General features: G+C 39.1%; 3 protein-coding genes across 5 annotated transcripts; all 3 read right to left on the bottom strand.

Annotated features, from left to right (window-relative positions):
- Positions 1-223: 223 nt before the first annotated feature.
- LOC121895405 (pyridoxal phosphate binding protein) lies at positions 224-4,258 on the bottom strand. 2 transcript variants are annotated; one of them, XM_042408527.1, is made up of 8 exons: positions 4,065-4,258; positions 3,036-3,143; positions 2,881-2,916; positions 2,703-2,778; positions 2,475-2,615; positions 2,227-2,369; positions 1,214-1,312; positions 224-1,032 (listed from the first exon to the last, which is right to left on the bottom strand). In XM_042408527.1, exons 1-8 carry the CDS (start codon positions 4,152-4,154, stop codon positions 859-861), a joined length of 867 nt encoding a protein of 288 aa, XP_042264461.1. In that variant the 5' UTR covers positions 4,155-4,258; the 3' UTR covers positions 224-858. The 2 variants fall into 2 exon arrangements, with proteins under 2 accessions (XP_042264461.1, XP_042264462.1); XM_042408528.1 differs by lacking the exon at positions 4,065-4,258 and adding an exon at positions 3,967-3,990.
- A 6,578-nt stretch (positions 4,259-10,836) lies between these two features.
- Positions 10,837-17,824, bottom strand: snrpg (small nuclear ribonucleoprotein polypeptide G). Its single transcript, XM_042409694.1, has 4 exons — positions 17,702-17,824; positions 17,487-17,509; positions 16,022-16,146; positions 10,837-11,089 (listed from the first exon to the last, which is right to left on the bottom strand). The coding sequence occupies exons 1-4, from the start codon at positions 17,731-17,733 to the stop codon at positions 11,039-11,041; spliced, it is 231 nt and encodes a 76-aa protein (XP_042265628.1). The 5' UTR covers positions 17,734-17,824; the 3' UTR covers positions 10,837-11,038.
- A 1,818-nt stretch (positions 17,825-19,642) lies between these two features.
- Positions 19,643-23,083, bottom strand: si:ch211-148l7.4 (uncharacterized protein LOC563603 homolog). Of its 2 annotated transcripts, none has more exons than XM_042409691.1 (2): positions 22,920-23,083; positions 19,643-22,463 (listed from the first exon to the last, which is right to left on the bottom strand). In XM_042409691.1, the coding sequence occupies exon 2, from the start codon at positions 22,437-22,439 to the stop codon at positions 20,856-20,858; it is 1,584 nt and encodes a 527-aa protein (XP_042265625.1). In that variant the 5' UTR covers positions 22,440-22,463; positions 22,920-23,083; the 3' UTR covers positions 19,643-20,855. The 2 variants fall into 2 exon arrangements, with proteins under 2 accessions (XP_042265625.1, XP_042265626.1); XM_042409692.1 differs by having other exon boundaries at positions 19,643-22,460.
- Between the last annotated feature and the right edge of the window lie 818 nt (positions 23,084-23,901).

Raw genomic sequence — 23,901 nt, 5'->3', positions numbered from 1 at the left:
TGTAAAAACGCATTCCAAAACCAAAAAGAAGTTGAAACAAGATCTCTACTTTGCATAGGTTAACTCTCTTCCATCTCCGTAAATGCACCACACCATAGCACTGACAAGACTCTTGGACACAAACAAAACACTTCTCTTCAAAGTTACTCTTGGGTTTGCTTATATCAAGAATAGAGATTTGACTGCACACCATACGAAACAATATCAAACGCACAATACTATGTCGTTATAAAGGGATAAATGATTTATTAAATCAAGTCTTTGTTTTATCTGTACAACAAAACCGGTACATTGTACTGTGTGGAGTTCCTGATCTCTGGGACACTGTACACAGTCAAGCATGTTTCAGCACTATCACATGTTGAGTTTGAAAGGTAGAAAATATCACATCAGTTGAACAAATTCCAAACAAATCCTCACTGTTCACTCAGTATGAAATAATTCTCCATAAGTCACCATGTTTTCAGTAGTTGTACATTTGTCTTGTATCCAGTAATCTTGTAGTAGAGATTTCCATGAAGAGGAAGTCAAAGCACTATAGGTTAGTAACAACTGTTTGACACTACTTTTAAAAAAGGTAAAATTAGTTCTGTATTGAATGCCACTTTTTAGTGCTTAAAAGAGCAAGAAAGGCGCACAAAAAATTGAGGAGGATTAGGCAAATACATTTTAAAATTATGCAAGAATTCGACATGACCTAATTCATCCTAATTCCACATGACCCTGTGGAATCAGCTTCACTGCTCTGTTCAGTTTGCACATGAAGACTGTTATTTATTATTTTATAATAATAAATATTAATATGATTTTCTAAATTATTTTCTCAAAGGTATTTCAGAGGAGAAGCTTTTCTTAGTGTTAAGACACGGTGAGGTGCGTCATCTTCTTGGCGGCCTCTTCTGACACCTGCTTGGATGTTTTCTCTGGGCTGGGAGCTGGACTAGGATTTGGAGTGTTCGCTGCACTGTTGGGGTACTCCCTGTTGCCAAATATAATACTACCCACTCGCACGTTGGTGGCGCCCACCTCAATCTAGAGCACATTGGAACATGCACATGTTGCACAGAAAAAAAAAAAATCAGTAAAGGAATGGGACAGCAAGGGAGTCTTAAAACTACACAGCAGCATGTGTAATAAATGGTATGACATACTGACTTTATCCCATAAGCCCTGCAAACAGTGTCTATAAAAGCTAATACGGAGTGATACTCACCGCATGTTCAAAATCTGTGGACATGCCCATACTGAGCTCTACCTCCTCCGGAGGCAGCTTCAAACTATCACACAACTCCTGCCTCCGACTCAGCAGCATCTACAAGCAAGCAAACAGCACTTTACAAAACACAAATTACAAAGTTTTTATAGGAAGAAAGAAAGGGAGATAAAAGACAAAGAAGACAGTATAAGAAACATGGAGAAATACATGTGCAACACATAAGTAGGAGTTATAAAATAATGAAAAGGCCAAAGGAAAAAGAGGGTTTTAAGATGCTTTTTAAAGATGTGCACAAATTCAGTCTCTCTGACTTTGCGGGAGGTTGTTCCAGACTCAAGGAGTATGACATCATAAGCCTTGACCTTAACCTGGCCAGATGTTCCTGCTCTGAAGACCTGAGGCTCCTCCCAGTAGTCAGAGGGCACAACAACTCCTTTTCATATATAAGGCTCTGACCATGTAATACTCTCTATGTCAGGAGTAAAAACTCAAAAATCTGTCCTAAAACTGGTGGTGTAATGTGTTATTAATTTTTGTTGAACAAGATGTTAACAACAGTTGTGGCTAGATTTCTAAAATCAAGGATGACTTTTTCCTACTCTTTAGGCTAAAGTAGGGCTCTGAGTTTTGCAAAGATCCTTTATTGCAAGTTAGCAAGACAGAGAATTCATATGGAGCTCAAAATTTAAGATGGTGTCAAAAATAATGCAAACAAGTCATAATAATACTAAGATTTTTTTAAACTGGATTTAACATTCTAAGCAAGCGGGCCAATGAAATTTGAGTTACTGTGCAAAACAGTATCTGGCCGACAAATAGAATTTCTGTTGTGCTGTTAAGTTAAAGAAAAATTTGAGACATCCATTCCTTTATTACACAAGGCAGTTTTGTTGTTTTAATTAGCTTTGTTGATGTAACATATAACCAACTACTGAAATCACAGATAAATGCAATGCAATTCAAACACTTTCCTCTCATAACAATTCAATTTTCATAAGAATCGTCTGTACCTGAAAGTCTGGATTTGGGCCCAGGGTGAGGTCGTAGCCGTAGCGCCCAATGGTCATGAGTCCTGAGAAGAGCAGGGCAGAGCACTCGGATACTATGTGTTTCACTGTGTCCACTGTTTCCTCTGGTGGCAGGCCATGTTTGCCTACATTTGCATACAGTAGTACACGTAAACAACCGACTCTACATATGCGTTTGTGATCAGCACACAAAAGGAGAGCATAAAAAAAGTGATGGAATCAACACTAACTTTGTTCTCCGCTGGTGTTGATCTGCACCATGACCTTTAACCTCTGTGTGCTGGCTCCTCTGATGCGCTGCCATGAGCTGTTGACCTTGTCAGCCAGTTTTGCAGAGTCAACTGTCTCCACAAGGAACAAGTTTGGCACGCCTGAGAACAGAAAGACATGACTTAGCGCAAGGTTTTTTAACATGCAGCTTCAGCAGGAGAGGGCAGGACGAGCTGACAACCACTCACCCAAAAGTTTGTTGACATTATTTTTCTGTAGATGGCCGATAAAATGCCATTTGATTTCTGGACATGATTCTAAAATCTGAATAGGGGAGAAGGAAACCAAATTTAGAAATGTTTAAAATCTGTCACAGCTGGGGTGTATGAAACAATCAATTCTTCCTTATGAAACATGTAAACCCACCAATGGATGTGAAGCTTTGTCCACAAGCTCATTAACCTAGTGTGGAGACACAAGGACACAGTGAATCTCTACATTATGTCACTTTATTTCTACTTCTTAGTGTTTCATTTTCATTTGACAGTTTGGAACAGAGGGATGCACAGCATTATACTCACATAATTTTCTCCAAAGTTACGCTGCCCTTGTCTGTAGGCCTCCACAATCATCTCTGGGGGTTTTGTCTTGCTGACAGCGACAAGGCGGGGTGGCACAGCTGGTAGTGTCTGAGGGAGGACAAAGCAGTCTTGTTTTTCATCTGTAGCAGTGAATGTATCAGTAGAAAAGCTCAGTTTGTGAAGCACCGTGTTAGCTGAGGTCTTTTGGCTCTTGCAGAACAGTGAATAAGCCTTGTCAGGATCCTGCAAAACAGTGACAAAACTGATTGTTTCTGGCAGCTACTATGTTTAGATGCTGCAGTGCATCATGCAGCCAGCTCTACTAATGAGTCAGATTATCAGTAACAAGCCACTGAGGGACACATGAATGAAAGAAAGGATGCTGTCAGGGTACAAAATTAGTACCAGCCAAATACTGGTAAAATATATAAGTGGCTGGTAAATTTGCTTCACTCACCAGCCAAAAAATAATGGTAGTCTATTGAGTGGCTGGTACAATTTGAACATTCACTAGCCATTTGGACGGTGGACAAAAAAGTTAATTTAGCACCCTGGAAGCTGCGCATTCCTATATACTTTGACCTAGATATCACTCAGTGCTATTTTTAAGGGGGGGGGGCACTTGATGAAAACGATATCTTTGCTCCTGGACATTTTTCAGAGCTGTGGTGGGAGGAGAGGAGGTCTAAACGTGGTCGTGTAGCTTACAATCACACCAAATGTCAATCGAAAAATCAAGCCAAAATTAGCTTCCGGGCATTATATTTCTATGCAGCAGCGTGCATGCAGATACACTACATAAGCATGCCTTCATCATCCTGCTCCCGCGCATAACATGCTGCCACTAATTCACCATGCCTGTTGTTATGAAAGTGCTGCCACAAGCCTGGTTGTCTCCCATCCAAAGGTTGAGGTATTTTGGCAGCCTTACATAACGAGTCGTGCTGCGGCAGCACGACTTTTTCGGACCACGGGAGTGGAGCGACGGCAGCGGTGCTGCTGAGCGGAGCCTCCTAGACTGCTGTTTACCTTGGGCCGCCGGGCCGCCGCCTGGTTCACCCGCTCCACTACCGACTGTAGCGCTTTCCCAACCTCCTCCGACATTGCTACTTTCCACATACCGTCAAACGGCTACGACATAAAACGTAACGAAACGTGTCCGATGACGACATTCAGCTTCCAAAATTAAAGTCAGACTGAAGAGGAAGTAGGAAGTTTAGATATATCGCCCTCTATTGTTCCGGCTGCAGCATTTCAGTCTTATGCAAGCGGCTAACTCCCGGATGCGATATCTCCCCCTCAGGATGGCAAAGTCATCAGCGTATGTTTTCATATCCTAAGCCAAATTTTTATGAGATTAGGAGGCATCAACCTCCTTCTTGGATGCGACTATGACCTAAAAAAGCTCCCTGTTAAATTATTGGAAAATATTATTATATTATTGGAAAATTATCAAACAATCATAATTTTAGTCCCCAAAACCCCCCACTGTGGAATTGCAGGTATGTAGTATTTAGGAATAAATCCTTATTTTACAAAAATTGTCTGGAGAAAGGAATATGGTCTGCAATGCACTTTCTGGAAAATACTGGAAACATTATACCATGAGATTTTTTGCTCAAATTTTAATTTAAATGACTGAAAAAAGTATGATTATGTTATCAAAGCAATCCCACAAGCTGTAATTATGATGCCTCACAATTTATATCAAAGTAATGAAAATCCACATCTTTCCAAACTTTTGGTGAATGGACATGCTCTTACTAATCTAAAATTGCCCAGCACCGTAGTCCGGGAAAGCCTTTGTCAAGGAATTATATCCCTTTTTTTTATCAAACAGAAGCTCAATTTTACGATATTTCTCCAAGGATAAAGCTGAGAAATTAAGAATAAGTTTCTGATTGCACCAAAAGCGAATGTAGTCCATTTTAAAATGATTAATGGAATAATAATTCAGTCGGCTTTAACAGCTGTAGAAACTTCTGATGGAGTTTTTGTCTGCACACATGGCACTGTGATAATACAAATAAAGGAGCACAGTTATCACCAGTTATCACTGCCAGCAGCTGTTTCCTCTCTGCAGCCTGTTACCTGTTTAACAAACACCTAAATAATTAAAGCCGCAAGCAGCGATGAACGGGCCCTCGCGCCTCCACGCACGTCGGGCCATGACGCAATCAAAGGTCTTCTGTCACGGGCATGTAGATGTCTTCAGACCCGGGCTGTTTTCAGACAATGCAAGAAGGAGATAAACATCACTTTCTCTGTCCACTGTTTTGCCTGCTGCTGGGGCTGCTTTGCTGAAATTTCGTAGGGGGCGCTATTCAGCCAGTGTGCATCACTGATGGAATATTGTCATGTAGACGTGTTCAGGTCGGGACTCTTATCAACCATGTAAAGTCTGGAGCAGACTGGAGCATGTACAATAAAGTTATAGCAACTTCCTCTGTCATGGCGAAGCATCAAATCTCAATGGTGCGAGGATGAGAATTTTCTGCAGGGTGAGACATGTCTGTCTTGCTCACACCTGTGTCATCAAAATCATGCAAGTTTTGCGTCCATTCACTTGAATTTCAATTAGTAAATTGAAAACCCTTGATGAGTTTGTGTGTAAAACAAATTCATTTCCTAATTTTCATCAAGTTTATTTTTAGAAAAGTAAAGACTTTTAACCCACATGACCTGGTCAAAGTTTGATTGAAACGTGTCAGGTGTGGAGAGACAATAAGTAACTGCAGCTGGACACAGAAAAATACTCATATATTTGAATGGAGAGTGTGAGCAAACCCACACTTTTTTGATCATTTACTGCTTCCACATAGTTTTGGAAAGGTTGACCTACAAATCTTGAATTTATATGTGTTTTCTATCTTTCACTGTTTTGGAGATATTAGAGTGTGAGTTTTAAAGTCTTTTCTTGCTCCTCCTGTGATTTGATAATGAGTGTGTATTGCGTCATGTGTCACAGCACTAAGGGAGTGACATCATCAAGAGCAGTTGGAGAGCAGGATTTCAGAGTACTCTTCTTGTGAAATATCCTCATAAATCCCATGATTTTGGCCAAATGTTACATTAAAAAACATATTTTAGAAGAGTTTTTTGTCACAGGCATGTAGACGTCTCCAGGCCCGGGCTTTTTTCAGACAGTGCAAGAGGGAGATAAACATTACTTCCTTTGTCCACTATTTTGCCTGCTGCCAGGGCTGCTTCGCTGAAATTTCAGTCAGTTTGCATCACTGATGGAATATTGTCATGTAAACGTGTTCAGGCCGGAACTTGAGATGTAGGCTACCCTTTATTTGCTTAGGAAGGTTCCTAACTGAGTGAAATAACCCGGAAGTATCTAAGTGGCAGTCATAATAAGAGCTGGTCAAATTCTCTAAGGGTACGTCTCAAGTGTCTTATTTTATGCCTCCTCGCTCCTCGCCTGAACCGGAAGTTGTTCCTGATGCGCCATTTTGACGGGCGTCCCAAGTCTCTGGGTACGTCTCAAGTCTTATTTTATGGCTCCTCGCTCCTCGCCTGAACCGGAAGTTGTTCCTGATGCGCCATTTTAATGAGCGTCCCAAGTCTCTTATTTTGCCCGGAGGAGCGAGGAAACATGAGAGCAGCCTTCACGGAAGTCTTTTACCAGCCGACACGCCCCCTTATTGGATATCAGTTATTGATTAGATGCTGCAGTTGATCTGACAGATCTGATACATCACTGCAGTTTCATACCGAAGTGGAAACAGATTACAGATTAAATTTAAGTCTATCACTCCCAAGTTTTATGCTTTACTTGTTTTCTGATTCATCATATAGTTAAAAATCTGTTAATTGTCGGTCTGATCAACAAAAGAACCATATACAACTTTCTTCATGTATTAGAACGATTTTTCTTTTCATGATCTGATATTTCCTCCATTAAACTGTTTCCTGCTGACAGACAGACTCTTCCTGAATTTAATTTTATCCATAATAACAGTTAAACACATTTATATTTACATTTATCGTCATTTCCATTCAGTCACATGTGAGGCTGAAAATTCCTGAGCGTCGGGTTTGATATGAGTTACATAATTTCCATTTTCCCTGAAACATTTAGCCAAATACATATTTCCCAGTGTTCAGAAGAAATGATCATATTCTGGGTAATTAAATGATGAATTCACTATCAGGACTATCAAAAAATACAGATGCAAATAATCAATAAATAGTATAAACGCATTCTGCAAGTAGAAATGATTCCTGTGCCTCTGAGCAGGACACAGTATAAATACAGAATGCAAGTTTTTATCTAGGCGTTTCTTAGACAGGTAACAGGCTGCAGAGAGAAAACAGCTGCTTTAGCGGTGATAACGGTGGACCTTTATTAGTGTCAGCACAGTGCACATGTGTACAGACACAAACTCCATCAGGAGTCTCTACAGCTCTTAAAGCCGACTAACAGCTGATCCAGCTGTGATCAGCTGTCGCCGTCATCAGAAACGGATGTCGCTTCACATGACGCTTCAGAGGAGAGGACATCTCTTTTTTCTTTTCTTTTTCTTTTTTTTTTTTCAAATGTAATTGAAAGTGCTTGCATTAACAGACATAAAACGAACAGGGGTGAGGGGGTTACATACGAAAATAAAATAATCCCAATTAAAAGTTACATGAAATCATAGAGTGCAGGAGAGGAAAACAAAATATTTCTGGTGGGCCAACACAAAATCATTTCAAAAACATGGAAACAAAGAAAATAATTCTAGAGTCTTTATGGCTTTCTTGTTTTCAGATTGAGTAATTGTGTTAATGTATTGTTTGATTTCCTTTTCGAGACGGTAAGTACATGGTATTTGATTAGTGAATTTCCGGTTATGGATATGAGCTTTGGCTAAAAATAATATTAAATTAATTATGTAATATTGGTCTACTTGGGGGGATGGGACTAAAAAGAAACCAAACAATACATTTTGGTAGTCCAAAGCAAAATTTTTGTCAATATGTTGATGGATAAAAGTAATGACACTTTTCCAAAAAATCTGCAGGTGGGGACATGACCAGAAGAGGTGGTGAGGATCTTCTGGAGCCTGTTTACAGAGGGAGCAGACTTCGCTGATGTCTTTTTTTTTATATCTTTACATAAATAGATTGGAGGGATAGATTCAGTGGATGAGTTTGAGGGACATTTCTTTAGTTTTATTTGTGATGAAATATTTGCAAGGGAGGGACCATATGTTTTTCCAAATCAGGTTTGTGAATGTATTGTTCCAGTATGATACAGCATTGGGGGTACTGATGATTTCTTTTTGGTATAGTGCACGTACAGTACGGTTATTGTTCTTTTTCACTGAGAAGCAGATTCGGCCGACTTCTGTGTGCACAGGCCCCAGAGGTAATGGGTGAATTTCAGGTAATGTGCCATTTTTGAACAACATAACTACACCAGAGGGTATGTGCCGTTTGGTCTGAAAAGCTGACTGACTAAAGTTATGCCATGGCTGAACCAGCTCTCTATAAAAAGTGATCTGTGTTTGTATAGTATGTCCCTGTTGTTCCAAATGTAATATCTATGTGGGGTGAAGTTAGGTTTATAAACTAAAGACCAGGAAAGAAGTATCTGTTTATGAAAGTTGACTAGTTTTGTGGGAAGTTTTTCAATATTGTAGGAGCAGAGTAACAAGAAATTAAGGCCACCGACTTTGGAAAATATGTAGTTGGGAATGAAGTTCCAAATTGATGTTGGGTTTCTAATGAATTGTCTGATCCAGTTGATTTTGAATGTGCTATTCAGGGTGGAAAAATCAAGAAATAAAACCTCCATTTTCATGGGAATTCATTAGAACTGATTTTTTGATAATGAATTTTGTTTTTCCACACAAAGTTATTTGTGTGGAAAAATTAGTAATTTTGTCAATAGCTGCAGTGGTCTAGTTCCCAGTTTTTTTGGAAACATTTATCATTCAAAGCCCTCTGCCAGTAACACTTTATTAGAAAGTGAATCTTTTCTGTAACAACTTTGTTTTAAGACCAAGTTATTGAGTTTCCAATATGAATTCCGGTGGGTACTGGCATTAGGTCTCAAGTTAATTTGAAGATTTATAGTTTTGATCTGTGAGCGGGGTAGTCAAAGTGTTAACATGGATATTATTTTCATCTAGACTATTTGAGATTAACCAGTAGTCGATTCGTGACCTGCAAGTACCAGTTTTGTTAGCCCATGTATAGGATTTAGTATTTGGATTCTTTTTTCTTCAGATATCTACTAATTGAAATTTCTGCATAAATAAAATGACATTGGAGAGAGAATTTGCTTCATTTGTTGGGGGTCAACTATCTACAGAGTCGTCTACCGTAACATTGAAATCACCACCAGCAAGGAGAGGACATCTCATGTCTCTTAAAACAAATTTCCTCGTTTCCTCCTTCCTCTTCTTTGAGTCAATGCATCCACGGTGGGAGGGACTAAGACGCAAGGAAAAGACGCAAGTGAGGGAAACGTGGATGCCATTTAAGAGACTTGGGATGCACCCAGAAGTTTCACCACGGCAGACCGATGTCAATAACATCCGCCGTCGCTTAAGGCCGTATTCAGACCAAATTCATTTTAATGGCGGTAGTGAATTTCGTCTGCGGGCGTAAGCCCAGTGCAGTCAGATTGTTTTTTCCTAAATCCTTATGGATTCTCCGTCACATCTTTCCTTGACCTTGTGACGTTTTCCATCGAAATCAAGCAAAAATGTTACATATCGTAACCCCAGATTAAAATAGGTGTAGCTGTCACTATTATAGATTTCTTCTTTCAAAACTATCCAACTAGGAGTGTTATTGGAGAGCAAACATATTGCATTTCTAGTTAATGTCATCATCATAACAAAAGATACACAAATATCGCTTTGCCAAATCCCTAATTGTGTAATGCATTAAAAAAAGGATGTTCGCTATTAAACAAATGTATAAAAAAGGTCAAAAGCGCTGATACCAGGAGACTTTATACATTTGTCTGACTATAATTTATGCTAGTCATTTACTCAGTTCCTCTTTTTTATTCAATCATTGTTTTAATGGCTCAAATTCCTCTACTTGTATATTCCTTGTGATGTGGAGTGAACCTACAGGGATGTTTAAGATCCAGATATTTTGTAAGGTATATAAAATACTGTGTGTGTTTGTGTTTTATAGGGCTTTTTCACAAAAGTCCAATTACCTCATTAAAATTACACATTCTCCTCCTCTCATTGAAAAATCCAGAAACAATGAATATGTAAATGTTGTCATTTCAAATGATTAACTGTTGGACTCAAGATACTTCATTGTAAACTCTATTCTCAGTGTATGTGCACTGGAGGCTTCAAGTTTTCACTTCACCCTTGTGTAAATTGAATATTGGTCCAGGATTAGCTTCCAAACTAGTTATGATATCACAAATCATGCTCATAGGCCCACCCCTTAAAATTACATTTTCAATGAGCACAGAGAAACTTTCCACTTTGAGCGGATGAATGCAAAAACAGTCTTCTAGTTTCAAACTCTGCGCATAACTTATCCTGCACAGTAAAGCTCAAACATCCTATTGTGGTAACAATAACAAAAACACATTTGAGTTGAGGGGAACTTTAAGTTCCTAACAAGCCCAACTGATCAAATGTTTAATCAAATTCTCATAGTTAGCACAGGGTCTATATGGTCATCCATCTCCCTGTTACAAAACCAAAACCATGGCCTACAGTAGCATATTGAACAGAACACAATATTTTGAGTAATTCATCAGTAATTTCAGGCAATAAACTGTGGCATAATGATAATTCACTGTACATTGTAAATTGAACAAAAAAAGTACAAAGAAAAAATGATTTATTCACAAGATTACACAGGTCAAAATGCTTACAAACAAAACATGCCTGTCCATGTAAATTTAGATAGACATCTTACAATTCAAAGACATGCAGTTGCAATGCCTCTATCAACAACTAACAAAGAACGTAAAAAAAAGGATTAAAGAGTGTAAAAAGGTGTATCCGCAGCCACCACTTCTCTCCTCATACTCTCTCCAAGGCCTCCAACATGATGATGCTGTTTCCCCTGATGACCTATGGGGAATAACACCACAGAGTTACACAGTGCATTAAAGACAGATTTCCCAGAGGAATACAAGGTTTCACAGTAAAATTGAGGTGAAATTTCAATTTCAGCAGAACAAAGCTCTACAATATCTCCAATATCCCATTACTAAAAATTCTGAATAGTGTAGTATTCCTAAATCTGCCTGGTATAACTTTACATGGCAGTTCTGACAGTTTCATACTTGTCTTCATGCTGACTTATTGATCAGGTCACTTTTGACAAACATTAAATTCAGTCAGTCTAGTGTAACAGAATACACCTTTTTCAAGACTTGGACTTGTCAAAGTAGAAAAGCACAGGTGCAACTAATAAGCTTAATTACTTATGGCTGCATTCAATTTAGGTGTGCGGGACCTGGGCTCTGATACTGATGGAATTAATGGACCAGAGCAATTGTGGTTGTCATCAGTTGGGGGGGGGGGGGTTCTCAGAAATCAAACAATGAAAGCTGTGATTAAAGAAAAAATTCTGGTGATGGTATATTTTTAGTATCAACAAATCCCATGAAAAGTCCAAAACCAACAATGAATTGATCTACTAACACGTATTGTGAGTGTATCCAAACCCTGATATATCTTATTCCTTTGCGTCAAAGAGTTCCATTGTTGCCAAAAAATTATTACAGGATATTATCAAAATTCTGGAGGAGTGGTTGCACTGGGAGTGAGCTCCTGATTATATCTCAAACTTGGACTGGACTGTGTTTCATGGAGTGCTTTTTGGACTACTGTTGGTACTCACTGCTGTATTACCTTAATGTGTCTGTCTGGCCAGAGCAATCAACATTGCTCAGGACAAACGCTGGCTCATGGCCAGTTGAAACTCCTACAGTGAGTTTCCATCACAATTTACTGGGATATTTTGCAATCTATTCCTCTGTCCTGTAGCACAGATGAGCCCAGGTACTAGAGTGAATCACCGATCCAGTGGACTGGTCATTTGCCACCCTGTTTCGGAGAATAGCATGCTCTCTTCATGCTGCTCCTGCTCTCCGGAGATGTTCAGCTAAATCCTGGACTAATGACCCCTGGAGTGCTGTAGAACTTCGGTGCTGATTTGTGTCTGAGTGTGTCTAGGACTCCTCCAGTGCCGGTGATGAGTGAGCATCAACTTTCTGAGCCAGGCTTCCCCCTTAACAGACTCAACTGTTAACACCAGGAATGATGTCTCATTATACAACAGGTAGTTCCGACCAAGCAATCTGATTGGTCAACTAGACATTTCGAATGTGATCAAATCAGCATGACAGCACATGCAGCCATGTTCAAATGAAAAAAGCCTCATCACTAAAAATATGACTCCGCCATTAGAACTATAGACCATGATGTCGCGCTAACAACAGTCATTTCTGGGTAGACGACTGGTGGTTGATTTAAATTGCAGAGATATGTGAACTTGGCAAACTTGTTTTTTTCTGCTGTAATTTTCAGCCATAACTGTAACATTTGAAGATATATAGTTAAACACGGTGGTCCGACTTACTGACATTTCTGCTGAGTTTATTTTGTGTACTGTGTTGCTTTGGTAGTGTCTTTGGTTTGTTTTGTTTTTGTTTTATGGAGGGATCTGTGGTGAAAACCCGGAGGAGTTTTGAGTATATCTCAGCTACCACTCTGACATCCTCCATCAGCTGTGCTGGTGAGTCAGTGACGTGGGCACTACTAGCTTAAAAATGTATGTGAAGTTTGTAGACATAGTAGCTAAATCTGTTCATGGAAAAATTATTTTTTTTCAGTGGATATCTTAGCAATCAACAAGATTGAGCTAGCAAAGCAGTTTTGTGTTTATATTTGTGGTATTTATTCAGTTTGGGAAATCCCATGATCTCTAGAAAGTATTAGCTCAAGTTGGCTGGCTGACTCAGCAGGGACTAGAAATCGTCTCTGTTGCTAGGTCGTTACTAAGGATCGGCCTACTTGCTGGAGTAGTAAACTAACTTACTGTCATTGTTGGCACGACAGTGATGCGGTCAGGAACGAGGTGCTTGCGCCGAGTTCTGTAAGCATCACAGCCTCGAGTGTAATATTGCTTAAATGAATAACTTTTCGCTACTGGACTGTGGAGACCTTGATAGGTCCAGTGTCTCTCTCACAAAATCTGCTGCTAACACTATTGTTTATCAAAACCCTGCAGTGAGGAGGCAGAGTTTATTCAAAACCTTCCAAATTGCCAATCATGCAAAAGTCTTATGGGACCTGAAGCTGAAACCGAGGGGGCTATTTGATGGACATTTTAACATCAGAAGCATTACTGCAAAGAGCAATGAGCTAACTCCTGTCTGACTCAAATCTGGACTTTCTCTGTCTAACTGAAACATGGTCGAAACAAAAAACTCCTGCGAGTGTGTTCACGGTGCGCTGATACCAGTGTTTCAGAAGAGATAGACCTGATGGAAGAGGAGGAGGAGCTTTTTTATGTGAGAGACAATATAAAATGTGAACGTGTGGTTTATAATGCCGGTAACACGTTAGAATATGTTGGGATAAAAATGTTATCCCAGCAAATGTCTTAACATCATAGTTATCTATAGGCCCCCTTCTGCAGATGACACTTTCTATGATCAACTCACAGAAGTCTTGAAAGAGTGCAATCTCAACAAAGAGTTATTACTTATGGGTGATCTTAATGTGAACTGGGAGGACAAAACTAAGAGGAAAAAAATAAAAATGATCACAGAAAAATTCCAACTAGAACAACTAGTAAAAGGCCCAACTAGGATTGCAAAATGCTCCACTACACAAACTGATCTGATATTTACTAACAACCCAGAAAGAATAACTAAATGTTATAATTTAATCACTGGCTTATCAGATCATAACCTAAACGCATGTGTGAGAAAACTGAGCAAGCAAGAAGAATTTATCAATGAAATTAACAGCTTGAACTGGGATGATACTGTCCTTTGATGATCTGAAGTATGGCTATGATACTTTTACTCACAGAATCAACTGTGAGGGAAACATTTAATGTGAGGATACAGATAAAATCTAAAAATAAAAACAATTTACCGTGGTTTAATGAAAATTTGTGGAAACTAATGAAATCTAGAGATACTGCACTAAGGAAGGCAATTAAAATTAGAAGAGACACTGACATGCTGATTTATAAAGGTTTAAGGAACAAAGTTATCCAAGAGTTAAGAGAGGCTAAATCTCATTTTTATCTCAATATATTGAATGAGGCAAAAGGCAACAGTAATTTGATCTGGAAAAACATCAATACTCTCACAAGGAGGGTTCCAAAATTTTAAGGAGCTTTTAAACTCCAAGTACAGGGAAAATTAATTGAAGATCATCTTACTGTCGCCTCTGTCTTTAATATTTTTTTTCTTGAGTGTGTATATGAGTTAGGAAAAAAATTTACAAAAAGGAAACTGGATATTGTTCCTATAGATGCTACAGGCCAGGTTTTCAAGCTGGTAGAAACTAATGAGTTACAAGTAAACAAAATCAGCTTCTTAAAAGCTCCAAAAGTAGAGATGCTTTCCAATTTGTCACCATGTTTGTCAAATCACAAAAAGATATTTTAACTTCCCCTACTGCTCATTCAATTAACTTGTCTTTTAAACAAAGCTCCTTTCCTGATGACTGGAAATGTGCTATTGTCATGCCTATTTTTAAATCTGGAGACCGCCTTGAAGCCAGTAACTACAGACCAATAAGTATACTGCCAGTACTCTCAAAAGGTTGCTGAGAAAGTTGTCATTAAACAACTGACAACATTTCTTAATACAAGCAATTTTGATCTACATAGTATGCAATTTGGCTTTAGAGCAAATCATTCCATCGAAACTGCTACCTTGCACTTAATAGAGCAAATTCAATCAAGACTTGACAAAGGAATAGTAGTTGGTGCTGTATTTTTAGATCTGTGTAAAGCATTCAACACAGGCAATCATGATATTTTAATATAAAAACTCTCTAAATTTAACTTCTCATCTAGAGCACTGGCATGGATGTCTTCATATCTATCCAATAGGATACAATGTGTTAAGGTTTGTGATGCACTGTCCAGTAACATGAAGTGCACAATGGGTGTTCTACAAGGGTCAGTGTTAGGTCCCCTATTATTTAGCCTATATATTAATGACCTCCCTCAATAGTGCCATGATATAGAACTGCAAATGCATGCAGATGACACTGTTGTGCGTACATATGCACATACACATTGTATTTTGTATTATGTGTCCTGTGTGTTTTTGCTTTGTACTGTTTATTATTGTTCTGTTATATGTTTTAATTGTGACCTGCCAAAGGGACTGCGGATGAAAATTAGCTGTAAGCTAGCTCTGGTACAGTACATCAAATGGTAACATTTATGGTTAACACTATACATGGTCCCAATAAATATTATAAATGTATTTTTTGAAGATTTAATTTTTAAACAATATTCCCTGTAGGTAGTTCATTTATTTATTTTATATTGTACAGTTTTTGTGCTCTCTCTCTCTCTCTATATGCTTTATATCTGCACTCAGTGTACAGAAGGATGCCACTCCCTTTTCTTTGTAACATGTATTTGAGAGATTTCATAATTACCTATGGATTTGCTTTGTTCTTGTTTTACTCTCTCAATTCAAAAACTGATTAATTAAACTGTGCTCCCCATCTCTCTCTACCCCAAGGTCATTTAAACTCTTACTGTAATCTCAGTAATGAAGGCATAAAAACCCAACTATAAACTATTTTTAAAGATGTATGTCTTCACTAACAAGCAGTGAGCTTGAGGCTGAGAGCCACAGACAGAGCATGGTCTTTAAGTATTGAGACGGACTAACGCATTGTTAGTTTTGTCTTGTGATGGGATTTGTTGACAATTAGAAAAATATCAAATACTGTCTGTCTTATCCTTTAAGAATGAAGACGGGCAACAGGACAAGATGCTGGAAGGATACTGACCACCATGCCAATAGAGTTCTGTTGTCCACCTGGACCCATCTCCAGACAGTCATCCACCACCAAGTTCATAAAGGGGTCAAACCCTCGCAGGATGCCCTGCACGTGTCTGCCTCCATTCAACTTCACTAAAGGACAAAAAAAGAAATCACTGTGATGAATCTGGCATGTTAGGACTGATCACTCTTCTTAGTTTAATGCTTTGACATTTCACTCTTTTGTTGCTTAGTGTTATGTTAGCATTCATATAAAATGCCCACACTTCAGGTAAAGTGCATCATTTAAAAATAGATAAAACAGCTGGTAAGCTTCTCTAAACAGATTTCACTACATCCACTGCACTAGTCATCATTACCTCCACTTCTACAGTGACATTTTTAAATGAATGATTTTAAGCATATCTGCAAGCCCCTGCAATCAAGGACTAGGAAATATAACCTACCAGATTACATGTCATTTATAAGCTGCATTCAGCAGGTCTACTAAGTTCATCAATATTGCAAGCACAAGTCTTTCACCAAAGAGTACATTGTCCATTCAGGGGCTAACATGTTTATAGCTCAGACAATTAGTCATTGAATCTATTAGTTGATTGACTGAAAATGGACAACTATTATGATTAATCATTTCAAGACATCTTTCAATCAAAAAAGGATAACATTTGCAGGCTCTCAAATGTGAGGATTCATTCTTCGTATACATCATACACAATATTAAAACTGAATATCTGACCTTTGAATGGCTGATCAGACAAAACAAGCATTTTGAAAATGGCACCCTGTAAAAGGCATTTTTTCACAATTCTCTGCACTCCAAGTATATTCCTGTTAGCACTATCTGTCATGACTGCACACCAGTAAACAATAAAAAGTATGTTGGATTTAAACCAGTGAATTCAAGTACAACCAAATTAATTATGGTATCTTGACTGGAAATACAAACAAAGGACATAATACTGTTACTTTCATATTGAGCAGGGTAGCATCTGTAAAGCTGGGGGGTCAGGTTTGGGGGGGACCAGAAAATTATCGATTCTGCCATATATTTCCGCCTTCCTCCCACAAAGAATTGAAGGCTGTAAGGACCACTGATTTGATACTGTATAAGCATAAAACCAGTCTTTACCATGCTGACTGTTCTGAGCCACTACCACATTGTCATAAATGTTATTTATGATTTCACATCTGTGCGGGGATCAAAAAAGGGCAGATTTTATACAGAGTTAATGGATGTTTCACATTCAAATGGTCTTTATGAAACTGCATTTTCTGCGTTTTTTATTTGTGTTCTTCAGGGGAGAAAATCAACAGAGATGTTGGTGACGTTTTCGGCTAAGCGACGACCAAGAAATCAAGCTAGTCAACATTCAAAGCTAATGTAGACAATTTCAGGTAAAATTTATAAGAGATGTGGGTTGTCATTTGTACTCGAAATGGATTTGACTATATCTGCTTTTAGGTATACTCACACGAAAGCTTCTTGTCCATGAACCTGAAATAAAAAGAATAACATTAGCTTGCAGAGGGTACTGATTAGCCAGTGAGTCTGGCTGGTTACCGTTAGCTTGTCTCGCTTACAAACAATATAGTCGATTGTTCTATGGCTACAGCTTCAGTCAATAAAAATAAGAAGTATATTCAAGTTAAAGAGTGCAGTCCTCATTAAACAAGCTCCACATCTTACTTCTTCAGCTCGGGTGGATGTGCTTTGCTCATCTTGTCTTTTTTTCTAAAAGGCCGACACACTTCCCCGTACGATTTTTTGCTTCTCAAGCCCGCGGAAGGACAACGTGCGCTGAGCGACCGGAAGCTGACCGGCATCATGGACGTCATGATATGTCACTACGCCGCCATGAGGCCAGGAGGACATCCAGTCAGTGCATTTTTAAGGTTGTTTTGTAAAACGCAGCTTACATGTGTCAAGTATTTTCTGAGTACAAAAATGAGGAGAAAAAACGAAAAGGTACAAAAACGTACAATTGGATAAATATCAAATTACAATATATTATTCATAGCCAACTTGTGCCTCACTTTTCCTAAATAACCAGGAATTTTCAAGAAAATCCGATACTGGTATCTGAAGTGTACTACTTTCTGTAAATATTTTCACAGGCAGAAAGACAATACATTCTGCTACAAAACAAGCAAAAAGTTTGGTTAGAGTCATTCACAGCTTATGAATATGAAAACTGCTTGATGCAAACCTTTGCCGTTGTTGATGATGAGAAAACAAAAACAGTGGGACTTAATTTTATGTCATATTTTCTATATATCCACCCAAAACAGCTCAACTTTGTCTTTTAATTTATTGTGAAATACCTTTACATATGAGTTTTTGTTTTTGTAATACCACTACTAGTTTTGCACTAGTCAGTCATTGTCATTCAGCTGTGTATATCTATTGTATCACTCAATCAATCAATTTTTATTTATATAGCGCCAAATCACAACAAAAGTCATCTCAAGGCACTTTTCACATAGAGCAGGTCAAGACCGTACTCTTAATTTACAGAGACCCAACACCCCAATTCCCCCATGAGCAAGCACTTGGCGACAGCGGTAAGGAAAAACTCCTCTTTAACTGGTAGAAACCTCAAGCAGAACCCAGCTCTTGGTGGGCGGCCATCTGCTTTGACTGGTTGGGTTGAGAGAGAGAAAGAAAGAGGGAAGAGTAGAGTCTGTGGACAGTTTTAAACATGTAAGCAAATGTAGCAGGGCTGATAGTATACTTTGCAGAGGAAGCAAATTAACATAGAGTAATCAAGAGCTAATTAACTAGCCAATTTACCCGTATGAAAAACCTGACTGCATACACAAAATAACACAACAAACAATACATTTCATGAAAACTGTTAAGTTTTAATTATGTTATCTATAAAGAACCATAAACTAATTTACAAAACACTTTGAAAGAGTGGAAGCTTCAAAAACCTATTAAATCATTTTCTACATTTCACAGTAGCATTTTGAAAACAGTGGCTGAAAATCACAAAAAAAAAACCAAACTCACAGTGCTACTAGTTCATTCACCAAAGCGCACTTATCAAGCATCACAGACATACTGAAGGGCTGCCATCAGTCTATCTGTTTGCATAGCTAGGTAATATCACCGGCGCTCATGCCATCTAAAAAGACAGGCCATAATAAAAGGCAATTTATTAAGTATAACTATACTTGACAGCCATAAAAAAATTGTTCACTCTATAGATTATGGCAATAACTACCACATATTGGAACCTCAAAAACAGCACATGAAAAAAAAAAAAAAAAACGCCCAATACCTGTTAACAGCTCACCCTTTGTGATTTCATTCGCACCTTGGCAAAGCACTTGCAAATACTTTGCAGTAGAGTTGCAAAGATTAATCATTTAGTTGCCAACTATTAAATTCACCAACTATTTTAATAATCGATTAATTTTTTAGTCATTTTTAAGAAAAATATGTCAAAATTCTCTTATAACAGCTTCTCAAATGTGAATGTTTCTGGTTTCTTTAGTCTTCTATGCAAGTTGGGTTGATGACTGTTGTGGACAAAACAAGACATTTTAAGATGTCACCTTGGGCTTTGGGAAACAGTGATCAACATTTTTCACCATTTTCTGACATTTTATGGACCTTTGAAGTGATTAATCAGTTAATCCAGAAAATAATCGACAGATTAATTGATAATGAAAATAATTGTTAGTTGCAGCCCTACTTTGCGACCAAATGAACCAAATTTCCATCTGGTGATCTTAGCAAATTCAGTGCAGATGCAAATACCAAAGGCCAACACATAATAGTGACAATCCAGCAAGTGACACACCCTATCTATGACTAATTATTGCCAAAATTGTATGAAACAGACATACCTTCCTTGACTTAGCTAAAGTGGTGTAAAAATAAATTCTAGCAAACAAGATATCTACCAGTGCTTTGGCTAGAACATACCATGGTTGTGCAGAACAAAGCTCAACTGTATGAAATATTGGCTAGTCAGTGATAGAAAATAGAATGGACATGCCAAATTCTAATAAAGAGGCATACTGGTGTTTTTGCATGTTTTTTTTTTTTTTTCTTTTTCAACTTTTCCGGCTGCCAAAGGTTTCAATGTATTTCATTAAGGTATGAAAATCTACTTGCAGACTGGCCAAATAGGTAATCCCACACAGTGAACGTTTCAGCTTTATGTTTGTCAAAGTTGTGTTATCTTAATATAGTAATAAAGTTAAAACAGATTAGTAATTTGAAAAGTGTTCCTTATTGGTGTACACAACCTTTTCTTTTCTTAACAAGCTACCACACACACACATTATTTTTGCAATGCCAACATTTGTTTCTTGGCTTGTTTGATTTTACAACATAGCTTGTGAATGCAATCCTGCTTTGTCAATGACTCGAATCTGAAATGGTGGAGCTTCCCATAAGGACATGAACACACACACAAAGTGGATAACCTTTGAAAAATATTCAGAGTTTTCATATGCATCAACATGCAGTGATATCCTCCGCAAGAAATAAAAGTAGTTGTAGTTGAGTGAGTAAATGTCCACTGTGATAGATCTCACACACTGTGACTGTGCTGAGACAGAAACAAATAGCTGCCTAGATTGTATAAAACATTTGAAAATCTAAATGGAGCTATGGTATGCTTTGGAAAATGGTTGACAGTCAAACATGTGTGACTTATAGTAAATGCAAAAACCCCAGTATAGTCCTTAAACACACCATTATCTTGTCAACACCTGTTTTGTTGGTATGAATATGCTCAAGCAATGAACTGGGGAATGAACAAGAATTTCTGCCCTCTAACCCTTCAAGGAAAAAGGGCAATCGCTTATGACATTCAAACTGCATCTCAGGCTTTGCTGGCCTGAGCTGCGTAGACCTCTGTGATGCTGTCCTCCTCCACTCGGACTCGCAGGTGCTCCTGACAGTGTTCTAGGAAAGAGTCAAGAGCTGAGAACCCCTGCTGGCAGGGCACACAGTGGTACAGCCTCTGCCTCTTTGAGCCTGGCCATTTGAAGGTGTCCATCTCGTTTGTGCACACACTGCACTGTCTCCTCTTCACAGATGACTGGTGGAGCTCTACGTGCTCCCTCAGCTGTGACTGCAGAGAGAAAACCTCCACACAGGAGGGGCATGGGAACTCCTTTTCCACCTCCTCTTCCTCCATTTTAGGCACTTCTCTGCATTTCCCTGGATCACTGACCTTGCTCTCTACTCTGACAACTTTCCTGGGCCTCCCTGGACCAGCCCTAACAGTCTTGTTATCTTCCAGGCTGGTTTTTGCTTTATTTAGTCTATTTTCTAATAACTTGGAGTCTTTGGTGATACTTCTAACAGACTGACTTTTGTTTTTGATTGTGGTGAAACTTGAGGCTGTGTGCTGTCTGTAGTGTGCCCTAAGTGACAAATGATGGAAGAATAATTTGCCACAGACTTGGCATGGATACGTGTCTCCTCTCCTGCCTTTGCTGATGACCGGCCGTGATTCTCTCCTAATAATTTTCTCTCTGCGGTGCTTCTCTTTTCTGTGTACGTACAGCTTTGATGTGCTCCTGAAAACCATGTCGCAAGAGCGACAGCTCAAAAGCTTCTTTTTGGATTTTGGCCTTTTATTTGGATCTCCATTGACCTTAGTATTCCCTCCTTTCTTTGCCTCTCCACAACTACCTTCTTCTTTGGTCTTTTGTCTCTGTGGTGCCCTCAGCTGCTCCTCTGCATGGTTCGTCTGCTTATGCCGCTGCAGCCCAGCTTCTGTGCGGAAGGTTCTCAAACAGAATTGGCACACGTTACCAGCTCTGCAGCTGGGCCCTGGGATGTCTGAAGAATCAGAGCGGGCTGAGTCTCCTTCAGAAACTGGCGGAGAATCATCTGGAGGGCTACTGGCATCAACTGTATCTGATCGCGATGGTGGTTCACTACAACCAGCTTGCTGATGGTGCAGCAAGGCCTGCTTCTGGCTGAAACCTCTCCCACATGGTGCACATGTGTAAGGGCTCCTGTCTAGGAGGTGAGGTGACTTGTCCTGTGGCCTGTCAGGATTCAAGTTGTGAATTGTACATGCAGGGCACGGAGAACCAAGCTGTGGTTCTCCATGACAAAGCTCGCACAGGGAGGAACCATGATCACACTTGTGTAGCTGTAAGGACGACCTCAGGGAGAACTCCTGTCCACAAGAGGAACACCGGTGAGGCTTGGGTAATGCATGTTTTAGTTCCTGGTGGTGCAACAGTTCTGTCGCATATGGGAAACCCTTACCACATTCTTGACAAACATATGTGGGCAGGTGGGATGGTTGCTGTCTCTGGCTTCGTGTGTGCTGTTTGGTGTCAGCCCGTGCTATGAAGCTGGCGAGCCTGGAGAGAGTGTCTGCAGCCGTCCTGGAGCGGCTGAACGACTCCTGGGCCCTGGTGGTGCTCCAGCTGACTCCATCCATCCTCCTTCCCCAGCTTCTCTCCTGCTTCAATGGAAAACGTATTTACAGAGTTTCAGACATTAGCTTGGACATCACTTAATAAAGAGCAAAAACATATACAAGTACAGTCCACAGTCCACTCAGGAGTGTTCTGATAAACAGGTATTCAAGCTTAATGGCACCAAGTTGCTTCTGTCTGTAAGTCAAGTGCTGTTATTAGCTAGCTGTGAAGTTTAGGATACGGAAGGGGGAAGAGAACCTACTTATTATCTTGTTTCTCTCTCTTCCTAACGTTACCTACTGATAACGTTTCATGCTACGGCATCGCAGAAATTAAGTAAATGTCCATTTAGTAAGAAGTCTGTGGCATTTTATCAGCAAGCCTGCTAATGCGAGACAAGCGACCACAGACTGGTTTCATGTTTGCGAACATTAGCTCGTTGCTAACATTAGCTGTGCTACCATGTTGGAAATGCAGTTTTCCGATCACAAACATCTTACCTTCACACTCAGACGACAGAGACACGGCAGGTTTACTGCCAGCTGATCGACTTCAAACGGTGTGTCGCGTAAACATATGCTTTCGCTACCACATACAACACTGGCATGGCTGCATGAGTGAGAGTGAAGTTTGCGTGGGTTAGGTGACTAAGCTGTCAACATCACTTCCGTCACGTGACCTTGCCCTTCAAAAAAGTTCAAATTTTATTATATCAAAATTATAGTTCATTTGTTTCTGTACTGTTATCTGGGTATTGTGGCTATTTCCTTACATATATGAGGTCAATGAAAATACCACATCAAGATAAATACCCACCCCCCCCCAAACACACACATACACACACGAGGAATAACAATCGTTTAATATAAACAAAAAGTTAATATACAGCAGGTACTGTAATATTTTTTCCTAAGGTTGAAGCCAGAACTGTCTACTGAAGTATTCTACACAGATTGTATTGGCCCAGTAAAGATTTGGCATGTATTGTTTAAACAGCATGAACACTTCTGAAACAAATGAGCAAGTTTTCATTTTGTTAGCTAATAATTAACATCATTTCTTGAGCACATATGACCTTTACATTAAAACAGCATAGAGCGAACAACACCATCATGGTAGGCATGAGTGAAAATATTACAACCTGTAGTGAAACAATCAGTTGGCGTACCTGAAAGAAGAGGAGCATAAAACCTACTTAAGGCTAAAAGTATACTGTAACACACAAAAACATTAAAAATGCTTCCGATGAGTAAAACAAGGTTGATAAACACAAGATCATAAATGGTATGACCAAGCAAAAATAGACAACAAATAAACCACAGATTGATACACAAAAGTATTTCAGACAATTTTTTTGTAAAATGTTTCTATTGAAGTGCCATGGCTTTTTCAGTAGCACTTAGGTTTATATAATGCCGTTAAGTAACTCAAATCTTTAGGCCATGAGTGAAGTGACATTTCAGAAGGTTCCTGAACATTAAC

This window comes from Thunnus maccoyii, chromosome 4 (assembly GCF_910596095.1).
Source record: "Thunnus maccoyii chromosome 4, fThuMac1.1, whole genome shotgun sequence".
Taxonomy (NCBI): Eukaryota; Metazoa; Chordata; class Actinopteri; order Scombriformes; family Scombridae; genus Thunnus; species Thunnus maccoyii.
Note: the sequence above shows the minus strand (reverse complement) of the source record. Positions and strands in the feature narration are given on the sequence as shown.

Excerpts from the sequence above, each read along its gene's own strand:
- si:ch211-148l7.4 (XM_042409691.1), bottom strand. The coding sequence starts at position 22,439 with ATGGATGGAGTCAGCTGGAGCACCACCAGGGCCCAGGAGTCGTTCAGC.
- LOC121895405 (XM_042408527.1), bottom strand. The coding sequence starts at position 4,154 with ATGTGGAAAGTAGCAATGTCGGAGGAGGTTGGGAAAGCGCTACAGTCG. Across the intron at positions 2,917-3,035 it reads GTAACTTTGGAGAAAATTAT|GTTAATGAGCTTGTGGACAA; the intron begins GTGAGTATAATG and ends TCTCCACACTAG. Across the intron at positions 2,779-2,880 it reads ACAAAGCTTCACATCCATTG|ATTTTAGAATCATGTCCAGA; the intron begins GTGGGTTTACAT and ends TCCCCTATTCAG.
- snrpg (XM_042409694.1), bottom strand. The coding sequence starts at position 17,733 with ATGAGCAAAGCACATCCACCCGAGCTGAAGAA. Across the intron at positions 16,147-17,486 it reads CATGGACAAGAAGCTTTCGT|TGAAGTTGAATGGAGGCAGA; the intron begins GTGAGTATACCT and ends TTTGTCCTTTAG. Across the intron at positions 11,090-16,021 it reads AGAACTCTATTGGCATGGTG|GTCATCAGGGGAAACAGCAT; the intron begins GTCAGTATCCTT and ends TATTCCCCATAG.